The 22,753-nt window shown below is 31.8% G+C and overlaps 1 protein-coding gene across 3 annotated transcripts in view; it reads left to right on the top strand.

The window, feature by feature from the left end:
* Positions 1 to 20,010, top strand: part of LOC134282596 (zinc finger protein 91-like) — a 101,360-nt gene extending 81,350 nt beyond the window's left edge. For 2 of the 3 annotated variants that reach the window (XM_062765002.1, XM_062765007.1), the window contains exon 3: positions 1,001 to 6,807. In XM_062765002.1, the coding sequence (XP_062620986.1) occupies positions 1,001 to 3,667 (2,667 nt within the window). In that variant the 3' untranslated portion in view covers positions 3,668 to 6,807. Of the gene's footprint in view, positions 1 to 1,000; positions 6,808 to 19,874 lie in introns of those variants that run through there. The other variant, XR_009995326.1, reaches the window with a different exon arrangement.
* Positions 20,011 to 22,753: the final 2,743 nt, after the last annotated feature.

Below are 22,753 nucleotides of genomic sequence, written 5' to 3'. Positions count from 1 at the left end.
GATTTCAATATAACTTGGCACACAAGTAGACTACACTAAGATACATAATTCTGTGTATCGGTTTTTGATTTCGATGAACGGTGTTGCCGTGGTTTCTAAAAAAATAGATATTTCTGTGAAATTCTTTCAAAATGCTACTCCTCCTACAGTTTTGGTCTGATTTCAATATAACTTGGCACACCAGTAGACTACAATACAATACATAATTCTGTGTATCGGTTTTTGATTTCGATGAACGGTCTTGACGTGGTTACTTAAAATAGAAATTTCTGTGAAATTCTTTCAAAATTCTACTCCTCCTACAGTTTTGGTCTGATTTCAATATAACTTGGCACACAAGTAGACTACACTAAGATACATAATTCTGTATATCGGTTTTTGATTTCGATGAATGGTGTTGCCGTGGTTACTAAAAATAGAAATTTCGTGAAATTCTTTCAAAAATGCTTCTCCAAATAACAGTTTTTTTTTTGGGGGGGGGGGGGGTTCAAGTAAATTTAAGCTTTATTTGGAGAAGAACACAGCGATATACAATTTCAAGTACCTAATGAGGATCATAGAGCACATAATTGATAGAGGTATACAGACCAGGTAAATATGAGGGTGATGCTTATTTTCTCAGGCTTAGAAAAAGGTGATAATTTGCTCATTGCTGGTTCATTTTTGTCAAATGGTTGAAACATAAGCATGAAATCATAAAACAAGTTTCTAAGAAGTCCAGTAATTCAAATCAAAAGCAGAGCAAACACATAACTTGAAAACATCAGAGGTGGGATCAGGTGCCATGGAGGAATTAGTGCCTCCCAGCCAAGTGGTCACATCTTTTATGTGTCTGCCATGTAATGATCATGATAAAACAGAAAAAAATGTATCACAATTCAGTGTTTGAATAATGGCAAAACAAGCATTTGACTTAATAATCATTGATTGTAGATTCTATTTGCTGACAAAGTCAATGTACGGATCATAGAACTTATGAAGTGATTTTGTAACTTTTCAGGGGAAAAAGACCACTGGGTCATCCAGATCACACAATAAAGATAATGCTGAAAAATTAACAAACAATAAAAGTAATAGCGAAAAAATAAACAAATATGTTGATGATGGTGGTAGCGGAAAGAACTTAAAGAAGCAGATTTACACTCATCAAAGGAAAAAGACTGTTAAATGTAGCATTTGTGGGAAAACGCTGAGTCATGTTGGTTGCTTACAAAGACACATGAGGGTACATTCAGGTGAAAAACCTTATCAATGTGATGTGTGTGGAAAGAAATTCACAGCATCAGATACTCTAAAAAGTCACATGAGGATACACACAGGTGATAAACCTTATAAATGTGATGTGTGTGGAAAGGCATTCATTATGAAATCCTCCTTACAGAGTCACCTGAGGACACACACAGATGATAAACCTTATAAATGTGTTGTCTGTGGGATGCTTTTCAAATTTCCAGAAAGTAAAAAAAGACACATGAGGACACATACAGGTGATAAACCACATAAATGTAATGTGTGTGGGAAGGCTTTCATTGGGAAATACTATTTACAGAGACACCTATGGACACATACAGATGATGGACCATATAAATGTGATGTGTGTGGGAAGGCTTTCATTGAGAAATCCGCCTTACAGAGACACCTGCGGGCACATACAGCTGATAGACCTTATAAATGTGACCTCTGTGAGATAGCTTATAAATTTCCAGAAAACCTACAAAGACACATGAAGACCCATACAGGTGATAAACCACATAAGTGTGAAGTGTGTGGAAAAGCTTTCACCCGAAAAGATAACTTACGGTGTCATATAAGGAGACATGCTGTTGAACAACCATTTAGATGTGACGTGTGTGGAAGAGCATTCTCTACATCAGAGCAACTACAGTGCCATCGGAAGATACATGCTGGTGAGAAAAATTATGAGTGTTTTGTGCGTCTGAAGAAAATCACAGAAAAATCCGATTTAAAGATGCATTTGGTGACACACAAATGTGAAAAACAAAGGAGTTCCCCTCAGGCATCAGACTCTTTGAAAGGCCAAATGCCACATAGAGTTGAGAGACTATTCAATGATAATGATATAGATGGCCAGTCAAACAACATACAAGGACCATGCACACATCAGGGTAAAGCTCCATATCATTGTAATGTTTGTGGGAAAGTATTTAGTAAATCGGTAAATTTACACAGACACAAGAAGATACATACAAGTAAGAAACCTTATAAATGTTTAGTGTGTGAAAAAGCATTTTGTGAAAGAGGGCATTTGTTGGGACATATGAAGAAGCATGCTGGTAAAAGTCTTGTAACCTCTGCTGAAAAAGAATGTTTGAACAAACACCTGACGGTGGACACTGGTGAAAACTCTTTTGACTGTGATAAAAGTGGAAAGTCCTTTGGGCAAAAACATTACTCAGAGAAGCACAGAAAGAGACAGATTTGTGAGAAACTTTTAAAATGTGATGTATGTCAGATGACCTTCAATGAGAAAAACGAACTGGAAAGACACAAGAAAAAACAACATTGTAAGAACCCATTTGTTGATATGTGCAGGATGGTATGTGATGAAATTGGGAAATTTGATGAAACAGTAAAAGGATCCTGTCTCTGTGAGTTGTGCGGGAAAATTGTCCCTTGTATGGAGGGACACATGAGGATACACACACAGGTAAAAATTCATAATTTTAACATGTGTCTGGAACCTTTCACTGAACATTCTGTATTAGAACATGGTAGAAAACTTCAGTGTAATAACACATCAAAGGAATCTACTGGAACGAACTTAAATCCTAAAATTGGACAGTTAAACAAGTTGAGAAGGATTTCGAATGGGAGAAAGTTGTGTATATCCAAAGTTCATAGAAAGATTGACACTTGCGTGGAGAGACACATGAAAACACACATACACAAGAAAGGTCAGAAAGGTAAAGTGAGTGAGAAAGCTAGCAGCCTCAAAACAACATTGCAAAGATACACAAGGACACCTACAGATAAGAAAGCCTGTAGCTATGATATAGGTGGGAAAGTATTCAACCAATCAGAGCCGTTAAGGGGTCACAGAAAGATTGGCTTAGGTCATAGAGGTTATAGATGTCATTTGTGTGGAAAGACGTACTCGTCCTTATATTCCTTAAAGAGACACAGAATGGCACATACAGGTGAAAAGCCATATCTCTGTGATATGTGTGGGAAAGCATATGTAGAATTATGTGCCTTACGTCAACACATGAAGACACATACAGGTGAAAAGCCGTATCTCTGTGATGTGTGTGGGAAAGCATGTACGGAATTATTTTGGTTATATGACCACATGAAGACACATACAGGTGAAAGACCTCATAAATGTGATGTTTGCGGAAAGGCATTTATCAGGTCTTATAAATTGAAGCTACATATCAGGGTTCATACAGGTGAAAAACCTCATAAATGTATTACATGTGGCAAAACTTTCAGTCGACTAGACAAATTAAACTTACACAAGATCAAACATTCTGATGTAAAACGATATAAATGTGTTCTTTGCGGAAAATCATTCAAGCGATCAAGTTCCTTAAAAACCCACGTTATGATTCATACAGGTGAAAAACCTTATAAATGTGATGTGTGTGGGAAGAGATTTATACAATTGAAGGTCTTAAAGAGACACAAGAAGACACATACTGTATAGGAAAAAAAAAAGAACTGATCAGAACACGATCAGTTGAGGAGACACAGAAGTGAGAGACCCTAGTATCAATGTGATGTGGCTGAGAAGGCATTTCACAAACATTTTACTAATCACATGCTTAGCTTCTTGAGACAAAGAAAACATACTTTTAAGAAGATATCAAAATTGAATTTATGTAAGACGGCATGCATGCCATCAGATCATCTTCAAATTATTTTAAAGATACTAACGTTCTTGTAAATATGTTTTGGAAGCTTGGCTTACAAAAGTGCTTGAAGGAACAACCTGGGTGATAAATCTTATAAACGTGAGTAAAAAAGCTTCTACTGACCGGATAGCTTACGAAAACACACAAGAACTTGTACCGGTGGCAAAATACGTTATTCCAATTTTTTGACCTAAAAGTGTATTTTGCCTGGGAAGGCATGCAATCCAGTCAAAAAAAAAATAACAAAAAAATGCACAGGGACACGTACAGGGTACATAAGCCATGGTGAACTGATGTTTGTGGGAAAGCAAACGCTCAGCATATCAACGTGTAAGGATAAATTTATATGAAAAACAACGGTATCCTAGTCAGAATCACTATGACGGATCGTCTCTGGATATGATTTTTATCAAACGTGTGAGGAATCTTATTTGTTTATGAAAATGGAATTTTTATGCGCCAATCGATAGATCCCTGGCGTATATTGTTTGTGTCCTGTCTGTTTGTCTGTCTGTCTGTTGACAACTTTAACCTTCGCCATAACTTTTGAACAATAAGAGATAGAGACTTCATATTTGGTATGCATACTCCACTAATAAAGTCCTTTCAAATGACATCAAGATCAATGACCTTGTGACCTTGACTGTTACCTACATGCTAAAAATAGCTTTTTCAACTGTTTGTCATGTCTTTTGAACCATAGGAGATAGGGACTTCATATTTGGTATGAATACTCCACCGATAAAGTCCTTTCAAACGATGGCAAGGTCAATGATCTTGTGACCTGTATGCTAAAAATAGCTTTTTACACTTTTTGCCATAATTTTTGAACCATAGGAGATAGGGACTTCATATTTGGTATGCATACTCCACCGATTAATTCTTTTAAATGACATCATGGTCAATGACCTTGTGACCTGACTGTGACCTATATGCTAAAAATAGCTCTTTACACTTTTTGCTATAACTTTTGAACCATAAGAGGTAGAGACTTCATATTTAGTATGCATACTCCACTGATTAAGTTCTTTCAAATGACACCATGGTCAATGACCTTGTGACCTTGACTGTGATAAATATGCTAAAAATAGATTTTTTGAACTTTGTTGCCACGGGGCGCATAGTGTTTCACAAACACATCTTGTTAAATTTTTTTTAATCAGTCTGAGCTTTTACAGAGATACTTATGAACACGTATACGCAATGACTCTTTAAAAAAAGTGAAGTGTGAAGATTGTGTGTGTATGTGTGTGTGGAAAAATTCATGAGTTAATTAAAAGTGATTAAATAATATGTCATGTGGTATATAATTGGAAAGAAGGACATTTTAAACGAAACATGAAGATGGAATCATGTAAATTTGGAAGGTAGGGGATAGACTTGATAAACAACTCCATCATACCTGATGTGTGTTGGAGTGTATCTATGGATTATACAGAGACACTAGAAAATATATAATGGAGAAGAATACATTGGTGATATCCGTGCAAAATAATTTATTAATGACATGGTTGAAGATACACATGAATTTATATTAAAAAGTGTGAATTTAATCTGTGTGGAAAAAAATGGCAAAAGACACTTGAAATGTCCAATCAAAAATCATACTGTTGGGAGGAATAATATTATACATGTAATTTGAGTGGGAACTGAAGTGATTTATGTCTCTTTGATTTTCCTTTCAATCTGCAAATAAGTGTTATTGTTTCAGAGAACATTTTTGTAAAAACTTTGTAAGTTTTTCATTGTGAAAGATGAATTCAAGGACTGTACAGAGACGAATAGAATTACGGAAAGAGAACGATGCTTCTCTAGATGTGAATATTGGTGGGAAAAGATACAGACATCTCTGATTATTACTGTAAGACTAGCAGTGATATGCCCTTATGATATCAAATTAAAATGTAGACAAAAAGGAGGCGCCTTTTGATTTAATTATATACATATTTTCTTGATAAAATGAATCTGTAGAAATTTAGTTTTTAGCTCACCTGAGCCGAAGGCTCAAGTGAGCTTTTTTGATCACATTTTATCCGTAGTTCGTCCAGTCTGTGTGTCCCTCTGTCCGTCCGTCCGTCTGTAAACTTTTCACATTTTCAACTTCTCCTCAAGGACCACTGGGCCAATTTTAACCAAACTTAATACAAAGCATCCTTTGGGGATGGGGGTCCCCTTTCAAGGGGAGATAATCAAGAAAAGACAAAAAATAGGGTTGGATCATTAAAAAATCTTCTTCTAGAGAACCACTGGGCCAGGAAAGCTGAAACTTATGTGGAATCATCCTGGGTAATATAGGTTCTAAATTGTTAAAATCGTGACCCATGGGGGTAGGGCGGGGCCACAATAGGAAATCCAAGTTTTACTTTGAAATATATAGGAAAAGTATTCAAAAATCTTCTTCTCAAGAACCACTGGGCCAGGGAAGCTGAAACTTATGTTAAAGCATCATAGGATAGTGTAGATCTTAAATTGGTAAAATCATGACCCCTGGGGGTAGGGAGGGGCCACAATAGGAAAGTTTTACATAGAAATATTTTGGAAAAAAAAATTTAAAATCGTTTTCTCAAGAACCAGTGAGCCAGAAAAGCTGAAACTAATGTGGAAGCATCCTGGGGTTGTGTAAAATTAAATTGTAAAAAGCAAGACCCCCGGGGTATGGCTTGGCCACAATAGAAAATCTTAGTTTTACAAAAAAATATATAGAAAGAACTATTGGGTCAGAAAAGTTGAAATTAATTTTGAAGCATTCTGGGGTAGTGAAGAATTTAAATTGTAAAAATCATGACCCCCGAGGGTAGGGCGAGGCCACATAGCAAAAATCTTTAAAAAGTACTCAAGAACCAGTGGGCGAGGATAGCTGAAATGTGTGAAATCATTCTGGTGAAGTGTAGATTCTAAATTATCCAAATCATGCCCCCCGGGTTAGGGCGGGGCAACAAGATGGAATTCAATTCTTATATGTAAATATATAGGAAACATCTTCTTCTCAAGAACCAGTGGGTCAGGAAAGCTGAAACTTAGGTGGAAGCATCCTGGAGAAGGGTAGATTCTAAATTATTAAAATCCAAACGGGAGGTGTGTGTGTGGGGGGGGGGGGGGGGGTAAGGGGGAACAATAGATACATGTATAAGAAGATGGGAAATCTGGTAAAGAAAACTGCATGACAAAAGATACTCAAGTGAGCAATGTGGCCTATGGGCCTCTTGTTTTGGTTTTTAGTTCCTGTGAATAATTTTGTCTACATTTATTTACTTGTAAATATTATGATAAAGTTGATGCTGTGATTCTTATTGTTTGATATTCATCAAATAAATGATTGAATTTTGCCATTGTGACCTTCTTTTGATATTTCAAGGTATTATTTTAATAGTTGTCTTAATAGTGATATAGACAAAACAAATATTTACTTATATAATCATGTTTATCAGTTGATGCACCTTGGGTTCTCAAAGCATGTCAACTAAAAAAGCGAGTACGTTTGATATTTGTATTTAATAAATTTTGATTATAAGATACTAGTACTTGGAATCATCAAACTTTGTCTTTCCATACTTCTTGGGTCCTTAGAGAGTTCACCCAAGAAGCAGGTCACGACGATCTTTTTAGAATTGCATAATTGAAAATGCTCTTTTAATTTGGTCCTACGGTTTGCTTTTTGCTAAACAATAACAGTCAAACCAGTATCTATAAATATTTTGGATGATAACCTTGAAATCATCCAAATCTGTTAGTTGATGCATCTTTGGTTTCAAATTACGTCATAAAGTAGGTCATGGAACTAGCCATTATAAAAATTCAAGATTTACCTTATTTACATAAAGAATTTTTTTCATTATATGAACAGCAAAGCACTAGGGCGTACATGTACAAGGCAAAGGAATCTCCTGCTCTTATATTTCTAACACTACTGGCTTTTAAAACCCCTGTCCGTATTTAGAATTTCATTCTTGGAAAAACATTTTCACAGTAATCTACGGATATCTAAAACTAGCTCTGTATATACATAAATCTTGTATGCTTATTGATTACAGTTACATACAGTAGGCCTACGCCTACAGTATGCCACTGTATGGCTACTGTTTACTAAACAATAACCACAGTATATGCCCCAGTACGCCCCTGTATATGTTCAGTGAAGCAAAAAGAAGAAGTTTACACACTCCCAGAGCACTGTACGGTTACCTAAGATTTTGTCAAATAAATTTTACCTAAGAAATTTTTGAACATTATTTTAAAAATTTATAAATATTTTTGATGATAACACATGGTAGTATTTTTTTTAAAGTGTTAAGAGACTAATTGTGTTCTTTTATAACTCTGAAATAACTATGAAACATTAATAAATTGTTGCTTCAAAGAAAATTTATCTATCAATTTTTAAAATTAATTATTTAATTATTCTTTGGTTTGATTTATTACTTAATTCATTTATTTTGCAAACACCTATTTAATCCATAAAATTCTTGGAGTGACTTTGAACTTTAAAAAAAAAAACACGGCCGGGGTAATGCTGAATTTTGGCAAAGGTAGTTTTTAAAGTTGATATATTTCTAAATTAAAATTAATTAACGGCATGAAATTAATCATTTTAAAAACAAATTTATTTCTTGAGAAATACAGTGCTGCATATAAACTTAAATAAGGTGAAGGGGTAAGTGAAAATTAAATAAAATAAATGACTTTAAAAATACAAAATTAATATATATATATCTTATTTTTTATTTGTTTATCATGTATACAAATACATAGATATATATATAAAAAATAATTTTTTATTTTGTAACTGACAAGTATGATTAAATAGTATTATTTTTTTATTTTTATTTTTATGTGAAAATCATTTCTCCTAAAATATCACAAAGTATTTTTTAAGCATTGTAAATTTAATTTTACGTTCATGATGGATATCAAAATAATCGCTTATGCACAATATTAATTTGTCAATTGCAATTTCATTTTTTACTTTGTTTTGATTTAAAAAAATAATCAAAACCCTAACACGATTATGAAAGAACTTCAAAGCCATTGATTGTTTACAAAATTTACACAGTAATGACATGTACACCTATTTCTTTCATTTATACCTTGTTTATTTTGTGACAGAGAGCGACCGTGTCCACTCTGCATGTTTGAAATAACATTTTCTCTTTGTGAGAAAACCGTTTTTTATCAAACAAAAACAAAATAAAAGTATCAAAAAAGCTATTGACGGATTAAGATTGTGCATTATGAGACGATTATTTTGATATCCAACACGGAAGTAAAATAATTAAAAGTAGTATAAAAATGCTTCAAAAAGACTTTGAGAGACATTTTAGCTAAGCCAAATAAATCCAACTTTCGGGATTATAATTAATTAATTTGCTTGTATCGTCAATTTAAAAAATAAATAGATAAATATATTGTTCTTTTTACAATGATAAAATACGTGCTTAAAATCAGTTTTATTTATTTAATTTCTAACCATTTAAAAATCAATTATTGAATTTATTTTAGAATCTAAAATTTTCTAAAATGCAGCATTACTCTTGTTGTGAAGGTGTGTGTTTTTGTGTAATTTTTTTTTCATACAAAAAAGCCATTCCAAGTAATTTATGGATTAAATAGGTGTTAGAGAAATAAATAAATGGTAAATAAATAAAATAAGTAATTAATTTATCACCATAAAAATGTCAAACTTTTTAATTATATTTTTTAAATTGACAATACAACAAAATAATTAATTATTTATATCCCCAAAAAGAAAAAAATTTTTAGGAGCTTTTTGTATAAATATTTTTATCCTAAACTATGTTACAAAGTATTTTTTTAGCATATAAAAGCGAATAGCAGTTATTTTACGTCCATGATGGATATCAAAATAATCGCATGGATTTTAATTTGTCAATTGCAATTTCATATTTTTACTTTGTTTTGATTAAAAAAAATCGGTATTCAAAACCCTAACACGATTATGAAAGAACTTCAAAGCCATTGATTGTTTACAAGGGACATGGGGTACACAGAAATGACACCTATTGTCTTTTTCACTGACCACTATACCTTGTTTATTTTGTGACCAGGTTAAGGCTTTTGAAATAGCATTTTCTCTTTGTGAGAGAACCGGTTTTTTTTTTTCAATCAAAACAAAATAAAAGTATCAGAAAAGCTATTGACGGATTAAGATTGTGCATTATGAGACGATTATTTTGATATCCAACACGGAAGTAAAATAATTAAAAGTAGTATCAAAATGCTTCAAAAAGACTTTGAGGGACATTTTAGCGGAAACTTGTTTACATTAAGTAAGCCAAATAAATCCAACTTTTGGGATTATAATTAATTAATTTGTTTGTATCGTCAATTTTAAAATTAAATAGAAAAATATTTTGTTTCTTTTACAATGATTAAATACGTGCTGTAAATTCGTTTTATCTATTTATTCACTAACCATTTAAAATCAATTATTGAATTGATTTTAAAAACTATTTTTTTTTAAATAAGCAGCATTACTCTTGTTGTGAAGGTGTGTGTGTGTGTAAATTTTTTTATAACAGGTACAAAAAGCCATTCCAAGTATTTTATGGATTAAATAGGTGTTAGAGAAATAAATAAATGGTAAATAAATAAAATAGATAATTTATTTATCATCATAAAAATGTCAAACTTTTTAATTATATTTTTTAAATTGACAATACAACAAAATAATTAATTATTTATATCCCAAAAGAGATATTGTAGGGTTTTTTGTATTAAGATTTTTATCTTAAACTATGTTTCAAAGTATTTTTTTAGCATATTAAGACGAATTTCAGTTATTTTACGTCCATGATGGATATCAAAATAATCGTCAGATGATGCACAATTTTAATTTGTCAATTGCAAATTCATATTTTTTTTTACTTTGATTTGATTGAAAAAAAAATGTTTTTAAAACCGTAACACGATTATGAAAGAACTTCAAAGCCATTGACTGTTTACCAGTGACGTGGGGTACACAGTAATGACACCTATTGTCTTTTTCACTGATCACTATACCTTGTTTATTTTGTGACAGAGAGCAGCTGCTTTAAATAACATTATCTCTTTGTATGAGAACCGATTTATTTTTCATACAAAGCAAAATAGAAGTTTCAAAAAGATATTGACGGGTTAAGATTGTGCACAATTAGACGATTATTTTGATTACCAACACGGTAGTAAAATAATTAAAAATAATTTAAATATGCTTCAAAAAGACTTTGAAACACATTTTAGCATAAAATTGTTTACATAAAATTAGCCAAATAAATCCAACTTCCTTAATAATTTTGTTGTATATTCAATTTAGAAATTGAAAAAAAGTTTTTACGCAATGATTGATTACATGCAATTGATTAGATTAAAGTTTTTAAGAACATCAATAAGTTTAAATAAAAAACCCAAGATTTACCCCGGTTACGTTTTTTTTTTGTTTGTTTTTTTTCACAAAAGTTACAAAGTCACTCCAATTTTATGGATTAAATAAGTTCGCAAAATAAATAAATCAATTAATTAACTAATAAATCAAACCAAAGAATAATTAATTTTAAAAATTGATAGATAAATTTTCTTTGAAGCAATGGTTTATTAATTTTTCATAGTTATTTCAGAGTAATAAAAGAACACAATAAGTTTCCCTAAATTAAAAAAACTACTGCATGTGTTTAAAATAATGTTCAAACATTTCTTAGGTAAGTAACTCTGTGTACTTTATTGATAATCCCACATCTTAGGTAACCGTACAGTGCTCTGGGAGTGTGTAAACTTCTTCTTTTTGCTTCAATGAACATATAAGCCCTAGCTAAACCAAACTTGCAGTAGATGATGGCATCTGTAGGATGGACCTACTATATGTAACTGTGGCATGCTGGGGATAGCAGTGGCATACAGAGATTTACTGTATATACATTTCCATACTGTAATATACCAGGTTAAAGTTGCTGTGGATACAGAAAAGACAGATCAATCGGAATGAACTAGTGTAAATTATTAAATGTTGAAGTTTTAACAGATAGTGAATATTTGTGTTACACAATACATATATATATATATATATATATATATATATATATATATATATATATATATATATATATATATATATATATATATATATATATATATACCTATATATATATATATATATATATATATATATATATATATATATATATATATATATATATATATATATATATATATATATATATATATAATATGAAAGGTAATACTTTTACACATAAATCACTGTTGGGCAACTTGTCAATTTTATCTTTGAGCGTTGCAGCCTTTATTTCAATCAGCATTCATTTTTATTAAAAATTGTTTTCTTATAGAATAGAATCAGACTCGGTTATATGAAATTTAGGTTTAATTGAATGTTCATTTTCCAATAAAAAGTGATTTACAGTATATGCCATGTAGAGGGTTAAGCACAAATTGCAAGAATATTGTTGTTGGGATGAATACTTAATATTAAGAATATATGAAATAGGATTTGCATCACTTAAACTGATAACATTCGTCGAGGTGAGCTTCGTTATCTTTGATTGCCTATGTTTTTTACATCTATTTGAAATTTGAATTTGTTTTAATTTTCATGTCTCATCAATAAATCGTTCATTTAATCTCCGCAAGATATTGTAATGAACTAATTTTAAAATGAAAAAAAGTCTTTGAATTAATAATGACATATTACAGCAAAACTCGGTTATAACGAAGTCGCTGGGACCTATAATAAAATTGATTCTCTATATCCGTAATTCGTTATAACCGTATATGAAATTTATTAAATTCATATATTATGAGATCCAAGATGACTTCGCTATATCCTTGAATTCGCAATATCCATTTTCGTACTAACCGAGTTTTACTGTATCAATTATACTATTATTGAAAATACATAATGTGATCGTTTTAGAAATACACTATACCTTACGTCATATACCGACTGAAGTTTTTCATACTACATGTAATTGTTAGTCCGTTATTTAGTTTTTCAGGAATTTAGTTAAAATAAACTCAGCGACCCCTCCCCCTTGCATAAAGAAATTTCTGTGGAAAACACTGAGTAATATTCTAGTATACTACATATTTCCTTACATTTTACATCCATATCAAGCACGTAAGCCATTATGGCCCTTCAAGCCTTTGATTTTTATGTCAGAGGCAGGGACAATCCTCACCTTCGCCGCCCCTAAAAGTACTCGGATTTTATTAGCTCACCTGAGCCGAAGGCTCAAGTGAGCTTTTCTGATCAAAATTTGTCCGTTATCTGTTGTCGTCGTTGTCGTTGTAAACTTTTCACATTTTCTTCTTCTTCTCAAGAACCACTGGGCCAATTTCAACCAAACTTGCTACAAATTATCCTTGGTTAAAGGGAATTCAAGTTTGTTCAAATGATGGGTCACACCCTTTTCCAAGGGGAGATAATAATGAATTAGAGAAAACTTAATGGCATTTTTAAAAAATCTTCTCAAGAACCACTGGGCCAGGAAAGATGAAACTTTTGTGGAATCATCCTCAGGTAGTGTAGATTCAAGTTTGTTCAAATCATGATCCCCGGGGGTAGGGCGGGGCCAAAGTGGTGGATCAAAGTTTTACATAGGAATATATAGGAAAATTCTTTAAAAATCTTCTTCTTAATAACCACTGGGCCAGGAAAGATGAAACTCATGTGGAATCATCCTCAGGTAGTGTAAATTCAAGTTTGTTCAAATCATGACCCCCGGGGGTAGAACGGGGCCAAAATGGCCTACCCTAGTTTTACATAGGAATATATAGGAAAATTCTTTAAAAATCTTCTTCTCAAGAACCACTGGGCCAGGAAATATGAAACTCGTATGGAATCAGCCTCAGGTAGTGTAGATTCAAGTTTGTTCAAATCATGACCCCTGGGGCTAGGGTGGGGCCAAAATGGCCGATCAAAGTTTTACATAGGAATATATAGGAAAATCTGTAAAAATCTTCTTCTCAAGAACCACTGGGCCAGGAAAGATGAAACTCATGTGAAATTATCTTCAGGTAGTGTAAATTTAAGTTTGTTCAAATCATGACCCCCGGGGGTAGGGCGGGGCCAAAATGGCGGATCAAAGGTTTACATAGGAATATATAGGAAAATTCTTTAAAAAATCTTCTTCTTAATAACCACTGGGCCAGGAAAGATGAAACTCATGTGGAATCATCCTCAGGTAGTGTAGATTCAAGTTTGTTCAAATCATGACCCCCTGGGGGGGTAGGGTTAATTCAAGGGGCCAAAATGTGGCCCCTGGTCCCTAGTTTTACATAGGAATATATAGGAAAATTCTGTAAACATCTTCTTCTCTAGAACCACTGGGCCAGGAAAGATGAAACTCATGTGAATTTATCCTCAGGTAGTGTAGATTCAAATTTGTTCAAATCATGACCCCTGGGGCAAGGGTAGGGCCAAAATGGCCGATCAAAGTTTTACATTGGAAAATATAGGGAAACCTTTTAAAATCCTCTTTTCAAGTACACCAAATTCATGCTTAGTGGTATTTAAATGGAATCATCCTCAGGTAGTGTATATAATCTAGTTTGTACGGGTTAATATGACCCCCTGGGGGTTATCAAATTCAAGACCCCCCCCCCAATTCAAGTAAACTTTCAGTTCTGATCTGATATGTGCTTTCTCTTAGCAAATTGCTCAGGTGAGCGATGTGGCCCCTGGGCCTCTTGTTTTTATAAACACATGAACGTCACGAAGTGACATTTAAATGATAACTAAAAACTGTGATTTTTTTTTTTTAATGAACAGGAATTAATGTCAAGATAGATTGGGAAGCATAAAAGGACGTCTTTTATTAAGGAATTCTAAATGTATATAAATAATTATTTAAGTAAGGGTTAATAATTTGGGCAGTGCTTCATGTATCAAAACAAGTATCGCGATATGATATTGGAATTACATTGTCAGTAATTCAAGACACCTTTCAAACATGTTACAATACATTTGGGATTAAAATCTTATAATTATTTCAGGACAAAATGCAAAAGGATTATGAGATGCATTACGAGTGTGACAGATCTATATAATTCTCAATGAATTAAAGAGTGTTCCACAAAGAATAAATTTTAATTTATTTTGAAACTTGTGTAAATTATCACTTTACCCTCTCATTAGATGAAAAGTTTGAACATATGTTTAAAAGTTAAACCAAGCTTAAGTTATAAAGCATTATTAAAGTATTTTATATCTTAAATTTGATGAATATGTAGGCATCTTTTATTTACTAGATCTTGATCTTAAAGAGAAACAAGCTTTGAATAGCCAGAATTGTCTTTTCTCATCATCAGGAAAATTTATGAATATAAAAAGAGCTACAAGGTACTTAATAACTTTTTATTTCCCTTTATGAATATTTACATGTATAGCAATATTCTGAAATTATTTTAATATACAAGCAAATGGATTTGACAAAATATGTCAATCTTTGTTGTTATATCTAAGCAACTAGAAATTCAATGTTAATTGTGATTATAAATTATGAATGCAAGGTAAACAAAATGGAATTAGAGAAAATAAAATTTAACGGATTACATTTTTTCAGATTTAAATTTAGATTCTTTATGAAACTATCATTGAGGCGAAAAAAAGAATATAAGGATTACAAGAGAAACTCAGAAGTCCCAAAAGTACTACGATATTGTATGAATATAAAAAATTCATAACTGAAATAGACCCGGAAAGAATATGAAAAAATGCAGCAATGTAATTATACATGCAGACAGAAGCTAATAATATAATGGAAATGACATCTTTCATTCTTCTATGTACGCTGTTTGTTACAGAAGAGATTTTTAGAGCTTTCATCTTTTTAAGGATATACGATCCTCAGCCAGGAAGGATAACTCTTTAATTTATAATTTAATTCAAAAAGTCTTAAAATAAAGCTTGAAATTGAAATTTTTTCATGCAACAATTTTCATTTTATGCCTCAACATATGATTCAATGTTCTTTAAAGTTTTAACAAACGGTATTTAAAAAGTTGACATTTGTACCTCATAAAATGAAGTAAAACTTGCATATTTAAAAAAAATCAAATTTCTTTTAATTTAGCCTTAGTTACCAATGTTTATAAGCATGATTTGAAATTAGAAGTTATTTACGGTGTTTTCTTTGAAAGGAAACACTTCATACACTATGCATTATGAACCAATAGAAGTTAGTAGGAGAAAGTAAAGTCCAAATAAGTGTAAAATTCATGCAATTTTCTTTAAAAGCCTGGATACCCATGATTTTTATTCCTAAAATGTATTTCTTGATCAATTATCAATTAAAAAATATGCAGTAGGTAGTTCAAATCGCATTTCCTGAAAAATTATTTGAGAATTACTAATTTTCCCTATATAATATGATTAAATTTAAAGATGAAGTTTAAAAAAACACCGTGGGTAAATATATTTTAATTTGAGAATTTAGAGACATCTTTGTGAGCATTTTCAATTACTCAATGCCTGATTTTCAGAACCTGAGGATCGGATAACCTTAACATGTATAATAACGATTGCACAGAGAGAAAACAACCCCCAAAGAACAAGAATGACAACAAATGCATGCTTCATGATTCGATATTGGGAAGGGTCATTTTTAAAAATCGTAAATAACATTATTAATATGAAAGCTGTAAACAACGAAGAATAGATCCAAATCATTACAGAGCAAGCCAAAACAATTGACGCGGTAAGTCGTACCTTGCTCTCTAAGGGCTGGGCTGTTAATAAATATCTGATAATAGAGAGAAACACAACATGTGTACTTGAACAATTAATAATTGTTTCGGATAGAAAAGAAGCCACCATATACCAAATATAAATTTTGTACACAGAACTATGAAGATAAAGGTAAGAACAAAAATTTCTCCAAAAAAATGATGATGATGTTCAGAGTATCAGACAAAGCAAGGCAACTGATGGCAACAAATGTTGGAGTATGAAACTTTTTATAGCATGAAACTGTGCAGATGCATATATGGTCACGATATTTCCTACGAAACCAAGTATTCCGATAACCAATGCCAACATCGTCGTTGATTTTTCAAATCCTTCCGATGTCAAGCTAAGAGCGTTTGAATTGAATAGATGGAATATGTTAGTTTATGATCGCTAAAAAAATCATACCTGTTTGAATAATCATAAGAGACATCTTTTGTTTCGTTCCAGCTTCTCTGTAGAGTTTCGTCAACTGGAGACACTAGTGAGTACCACAATGTGCTGTTGTAATTAAATCCTGTTTCTACATCAATTTGAGACAAATTCCATTGGGAAAGTTCAGCTGTGGGTACCCGAACTTCTCTTTCATTTAATGCCATTTCTCGACAAACTGTTAAAAGAAGTTTTTTTTTCAGTCAACAGAAATAAAACATCATCTTTTATAAAATAAAAGATAATTAATAGTAAACATCCCATACTATATGTAATAAAAAAGAATCTATTTTAGAAAAAAGAATAATTCTACTTAAAAACCTTACGTTGTATTTTCTTGGTAAGGCGAGGTGCTAGTTAAACACTGGCTCGTTGATTTTAAGCGTTATTCAATGTTAGCTATAAAATGGGAATTAAAAACTTACAGTTATATATGTTATGCCCTCTTTAATACCACGAAATCAGTTATAAAAGGAAATGCAAGACTCGTCTTTCCTGCTTTTGGTTATCTAATGCAACATATGTTAGCAAGTCACCAAGAATCACAAAGAGTAGTTACGGGATAATAAATTGATGTTTTCCTGCTTCCGCCAGAAATTTTTTTTTCTATCGCTTACTGAGAAGATGAATAATTATACCATCTTCATTCATGAAATTTTAATTTATCATATTTTCTGGAGTAGATCTTGGTTTTTTGCTGATTTTTTTTTCCAGAGGCATGGAATTCATTCCCAAAACTGTTTTCAAGTTCAAATTAACTTTGTTCTTAATTGTAATATATTTCAGGAAATAAGAGATTTTAAATTAAATTGAGTATGGATCTAAAAGGTATAAACATATATCTTTCAAACAACTCATACATTTCACAGTTCACGGTAGCTCAGTCGATAGAGCGCTCGCTCCGTATTCGGACTTGCAACTGCAACTTGCAAAAATGGATAGCAACTGTTCCTTCACCTTCGCTCTGCACTTGAAGTGACAGCAATTGGTCCTTTGGATGAGACCTTTGTAGAAACTGCTAATGATAAAACGCTGCTTTATGATAAAAATTTTATTAAGCGTTACATTGAAACGCTCATTGCCATAAATGACTCCATTATAGGAATTCGCCTTTTCAACCGCTAATGCTAAATGCTAAATCGACGCTTAATGAAAGAATTGTATCATTAAGCGGATGGGCATGTCAACTATTACATGTAATACAATGTTTAAATGATATTGCAACGCTAAATGCTATCTGTATCATTAAGCGTTGTTATATCATAAGTGGTACAAGATAAGCATAGATCAATATCAAAAAGCATGAACATCCACCTACTCATTTTTTTCTAGGAACACGTGAAAAATTGTCTAAAGAAATTCAAATGATAAGCTATGAGTAGTTTTTTTTTCTTGATTTAAAAAATGCTATAATTCAAAGATCATTTGGATGATGATTGTATTCGTCAATGTGAATTTTTTCAACAGGCATTATCGATCTCATAAAAAAATTATTAAAGCTTGTTATATCGACGGTGGTGGTGGTGCATGGTGGTTGTGTGTGGCGGTGGGTACTGGGTAGAACGTTTTGATGCCATAATTTTGACGTTCCATCTAAGGGAGTTACATGCCGTATGTGCATACTCCATACGATTAACACTTTTGTGAGTTGATCTATACACAAGGGATTAAAGCATTATCGATAAAAATTGGACGGCTAAGCAAATATATATTTACCATCATATAATATATTATGGTAAATGTTAAAAAAGAACTTGATAAAAACTTGCTGGTGCGATCTATACCTCTGTAAACGATTATATTCTATCGTGCATTTTTTTCTTTACCGAGATAAAAATGTCAAGGTCGTTCACGGTAAAAATGTGGGGAATACCTTATTCTTAAAAAGTTTTCATCTTACCTCTACAGATTTTTTGTTTAAAAAATCTTTTTGAGGAAAAAAAAACAAAAGCACGTGTTATCTTTTTGTTCTTTAAAAATATGTTTTTGGGTGTGTAAAAATGCTGTTGTCTGATTGGACAGAAAAATAATAACATGTTCCTGATGTACATTTATAGCAGCTTTTGGTTATCGTTCTTGACTTCCATATTTAGAAATCGTCCAGACCTGTTAAATCATTAAATCATTAATCGGTATGTGTAAGTTTACACAGAGCAGAAACATCTCATAATTTAATCTGAATATGAATTATTAGATATATATGTGTTTTAAAAAAACACTTTTTTTTTTAAAACAATGTTTCAGTAAATAAAAAGATGATATTAATTGATTTTTCTACCCTTTAAAAAATGATTGAAAAAGTTTCAATTCGATTTCAGCACGCGGAAACATGCTTCCTCAAAACAGTAAACAGAATTTTTTTATATTTAGTAATTGGTCATCAACATAATAATTGTATTTTCAAATTCTAGGTCAGAACCACTGGGCTTTTTTTAACTAAACTTGCCATACATGAAGCATTCTAGGGAAAAGGGCACATTCTTTTCTTTATTTATATAAAGGAATATGTCTTCTTTCAAGGGGAAACACAGCTGCAAAAACAACAATATTGGAAAGCTCGAAATTATAAAATGTGCTATTTCCCTTTTAAACAGTCAATAATGCATTTATAAATATTGAGTTCTGACTAGTTTTCATGTTTATGATAGTTCTAATACCTATGCTATATCGTTAGAACTTTCCAGACTGAAAACTGTATAGCCATTGAATTAGTAATCGTCCTTTTTTTTGTCATTTTACTATATTTTTATAATTCCATGATTTATAACTAATAAATTAAAACATTGATAGATTAATTATTTTTTTATTTATTTTTCATTTTTCATCATTTCTAGAATCCCTTTTGTTTCACTCTGATCATTAGGATCGGGATCGACATTTCGTTTTATTTACACAAAGAAGTTGGAGGCAGTCAGTCACAGCATCAGTGCATGTGGTGTGATATTTGACCTGATTTCAGCTCAGTGCAAATATAAGGTAATTTTAAGTGATCAGTTAACCTGATTTCCGTTTAGATCAAGCTGTTTAGTTAACATTTATTACCAGAAAACTTTCTTTGAGTTGTGGAAAAGGCATATATAAGAAAACCAACGTACTGAAAGTACTGAAGGCGCAATGTATGCCTTATTCCCGCGCTCATTCTGAAATGAATTCATGGTAGAATTTTTAATCTATTATATGCTGTGTTCACATGGAGAGTTTCATTCGAATTAAATCATTAATGTAAGTTACTGCAAATTAAATTTGAACTGCTTTCACATGCAAAATTTAATGCAAATTTGTTTAACTCGAATTAGTTTACTGTGTATTTAAATTACTTTGCATTACCTCTGTGTGAACAATACGCAAGGCTAATTTAAATAAAAGTTTTTATGCAGGCGAAAGGCCAGAATTTTGTCATAGGCCACATGTCAGTGGTTAGGATAGGGTATCTGTGCTATTTTTTTGGTTGAAAATAAAGGTAAATTATCTAAATCAATAAATTGCTCTGCATACATGATATGATTTATAAATGATGCCATAATAACCTTACAGAATAGCCCTTTTTGTAGAAATAACATTTAATTCGCATTAGTTTACTTTGTTTAAGTCCTTGTGTGAACGCCATGAAATATTTCGCATTATTTTAATTCGGATTAGTTTGCATTGTATTATTTACCAATAATTAAACTCTTCATGAACAGTGTCGAGTGATCGGGAAGGGCTTGCACCACACGCCATAGTCGCATTGAAGTAAAAAATGGCGCATTAAATCAATCATTTTTTGCGCCAAGGTGCGCATTCAATTTTTAGCAATGTTATTTTGAAATATTTAAAGTACGACTTTCTTTTTTTTTTACTTTCGTTTTAAATGCAGTCAATATAAAATAACAAATCTTATTGGTTGAACCTCGTCAAAAAGTACTTCCGGTTATGTACATAAGGTACAATACTTCATTCATATGTATTGTAGGACTGTTCCCTTTCCAAAACTGTCATAATTTTAACACAAAATACCGCATGTGTTAAAAGTGAGATTTGGTTAATAAAAAACGTGTTTTCACTCGTATTTCTTAGTATTTGTTTATCAATTTGTTATTTTTAAAAATTGCCCTTCAGATAATATTGATGGCCCATTTATTTTTGAAATGGCCCATCAAAAATGTTGACAGTTGCGCCATAGTCCCATTGACCATTTTGGCATTTCCAATCACTGCATGAACAGGGCAAAATAGTCTTTCTGGCTCTAATGCCGCTGAGTACTCAAAGCACAGCAGGGACAGGGATGTAGGTTAATAGCAAGTTCAGTAGGCAATGATTTCTGATCTGCTACATTACTCACAAACCCTTGGCTCACATAAGATGCTGTCAAAAGTGGAGATATTTCTCAAGCTGTGATGGGGTTAGTGTATATAAGTTGACCAATCAATTGCTTTTTGTAAGTGATATCTGCTTTCAGGGTATATATTGGTGACTCTATTAAGTTGGGAATAATAAATGAAATATAAGAAAACAATGATCCATAACATAACATGCTGTCATTGATGAGCAAATATTTCCATTTCTAATTTTTTTTATCTTTGATAAGTGTTTGAAAGTTAGGGGAATTTATTTCTAGATAATTCTACCGGAATGTAAATTAGGCAGGTCGATAGGTCAGAAGCTGAGGAGGTCTAATATGCAATATGCATGTAAATCTCGTGCGGCTGCCTTAGTGTGTGATGTTAGTGTGCGAGGACTGTTGAAATTGGCATGGAAGTCCTCGTATAATTTAAATTTATTAGTCTACATTTTAAATGTCTAAGCCTACAATTTTATTTCACAATGAAATGGAAATATAAGGAATCACTGTCTAGTTATGAGAGTATGCCAGGGACATCAACAAATTATCCCATGTTTCCCACTATTGTTGATGCCCTGGCATACTATCAAAACTAGACAGCCATTCCTTAAATAATGTTTTTAGTAATCTTTATAACAAATGTAAATTCTAGGGCTATGTACTGAGCCAACATTATGATACGATACGATGCAATATTTACATCCACTGAATATTTTCTTCTTTATTTCTTAAGAAAATCCATTGCGTTCATCCCTGCATAAACTACATTAGGCATATCACCTGTACAGATTTCTTGATCAGTGGCTGTTCCATCAATGAAACGTACAAAGACGTTCGCATCATTAACACAATAATTAATATTTTTAATCCTACTTAAAATGATAATTTAAACAGATATAAATATAAACAATAAAATGTCTTTCTTTGTTTGTTGTTACTGGAATGAACGGTCGCAGCTATTGCAGAAAAAATTTACATAACCCGCTTACGCGGGTTATGTATTTTTTCTGCAACAGCTGCTTCCGTTCATCCCAGTAACAACAAACAAAGAATTTCAAAGCATTTTATTGTTTAAATATTTTTTAAAGCGATGTGAGATATATTGGATTCTAAATCAAGTCCATAAGAAAAGGCTTCTAAATCATTTTAAATTTTTAATTCATGAATTTGAATGAAGTGTTTTATTACCCATTTTAAAGTTATTGTCTCATTGTTATTAAAAATAACACTTCAAATTAAAACATTTAAATAAATGACAGTAAAAATTTAATGACAGGACATGTTCAAACAAAATTCTCTTTGTATTTTGTTATTTTATAAAAACTGTGTTATTTCCTTACACATTATATATAATTATTGAACAGTTTTAATTCAAAATAGTGAAATATAACC

The sequence above is a fragment of the Saccostrea cucullata genome, unplaced genomic scaffold (assembly GCF_032062105.1).
Source record: "Saccostrea cucullata isolate Sc308-1 unplaced genomic scaffold, CSIRO_AGI_Scuc_v1 ctg4899, whole genome shotgun sequence".
Classification (NCBI taxonomy): Eukaryota; Metazoa; Mollusca; class Bivalvia; order Ostreida; family Ostreidae; genus Saccostrea; species Saccostrea cuccullata.
Note: the sequence above shows the minus strand (reverse complement) of the source record. Positions and strands in the feature narration are given on the sequence as shown.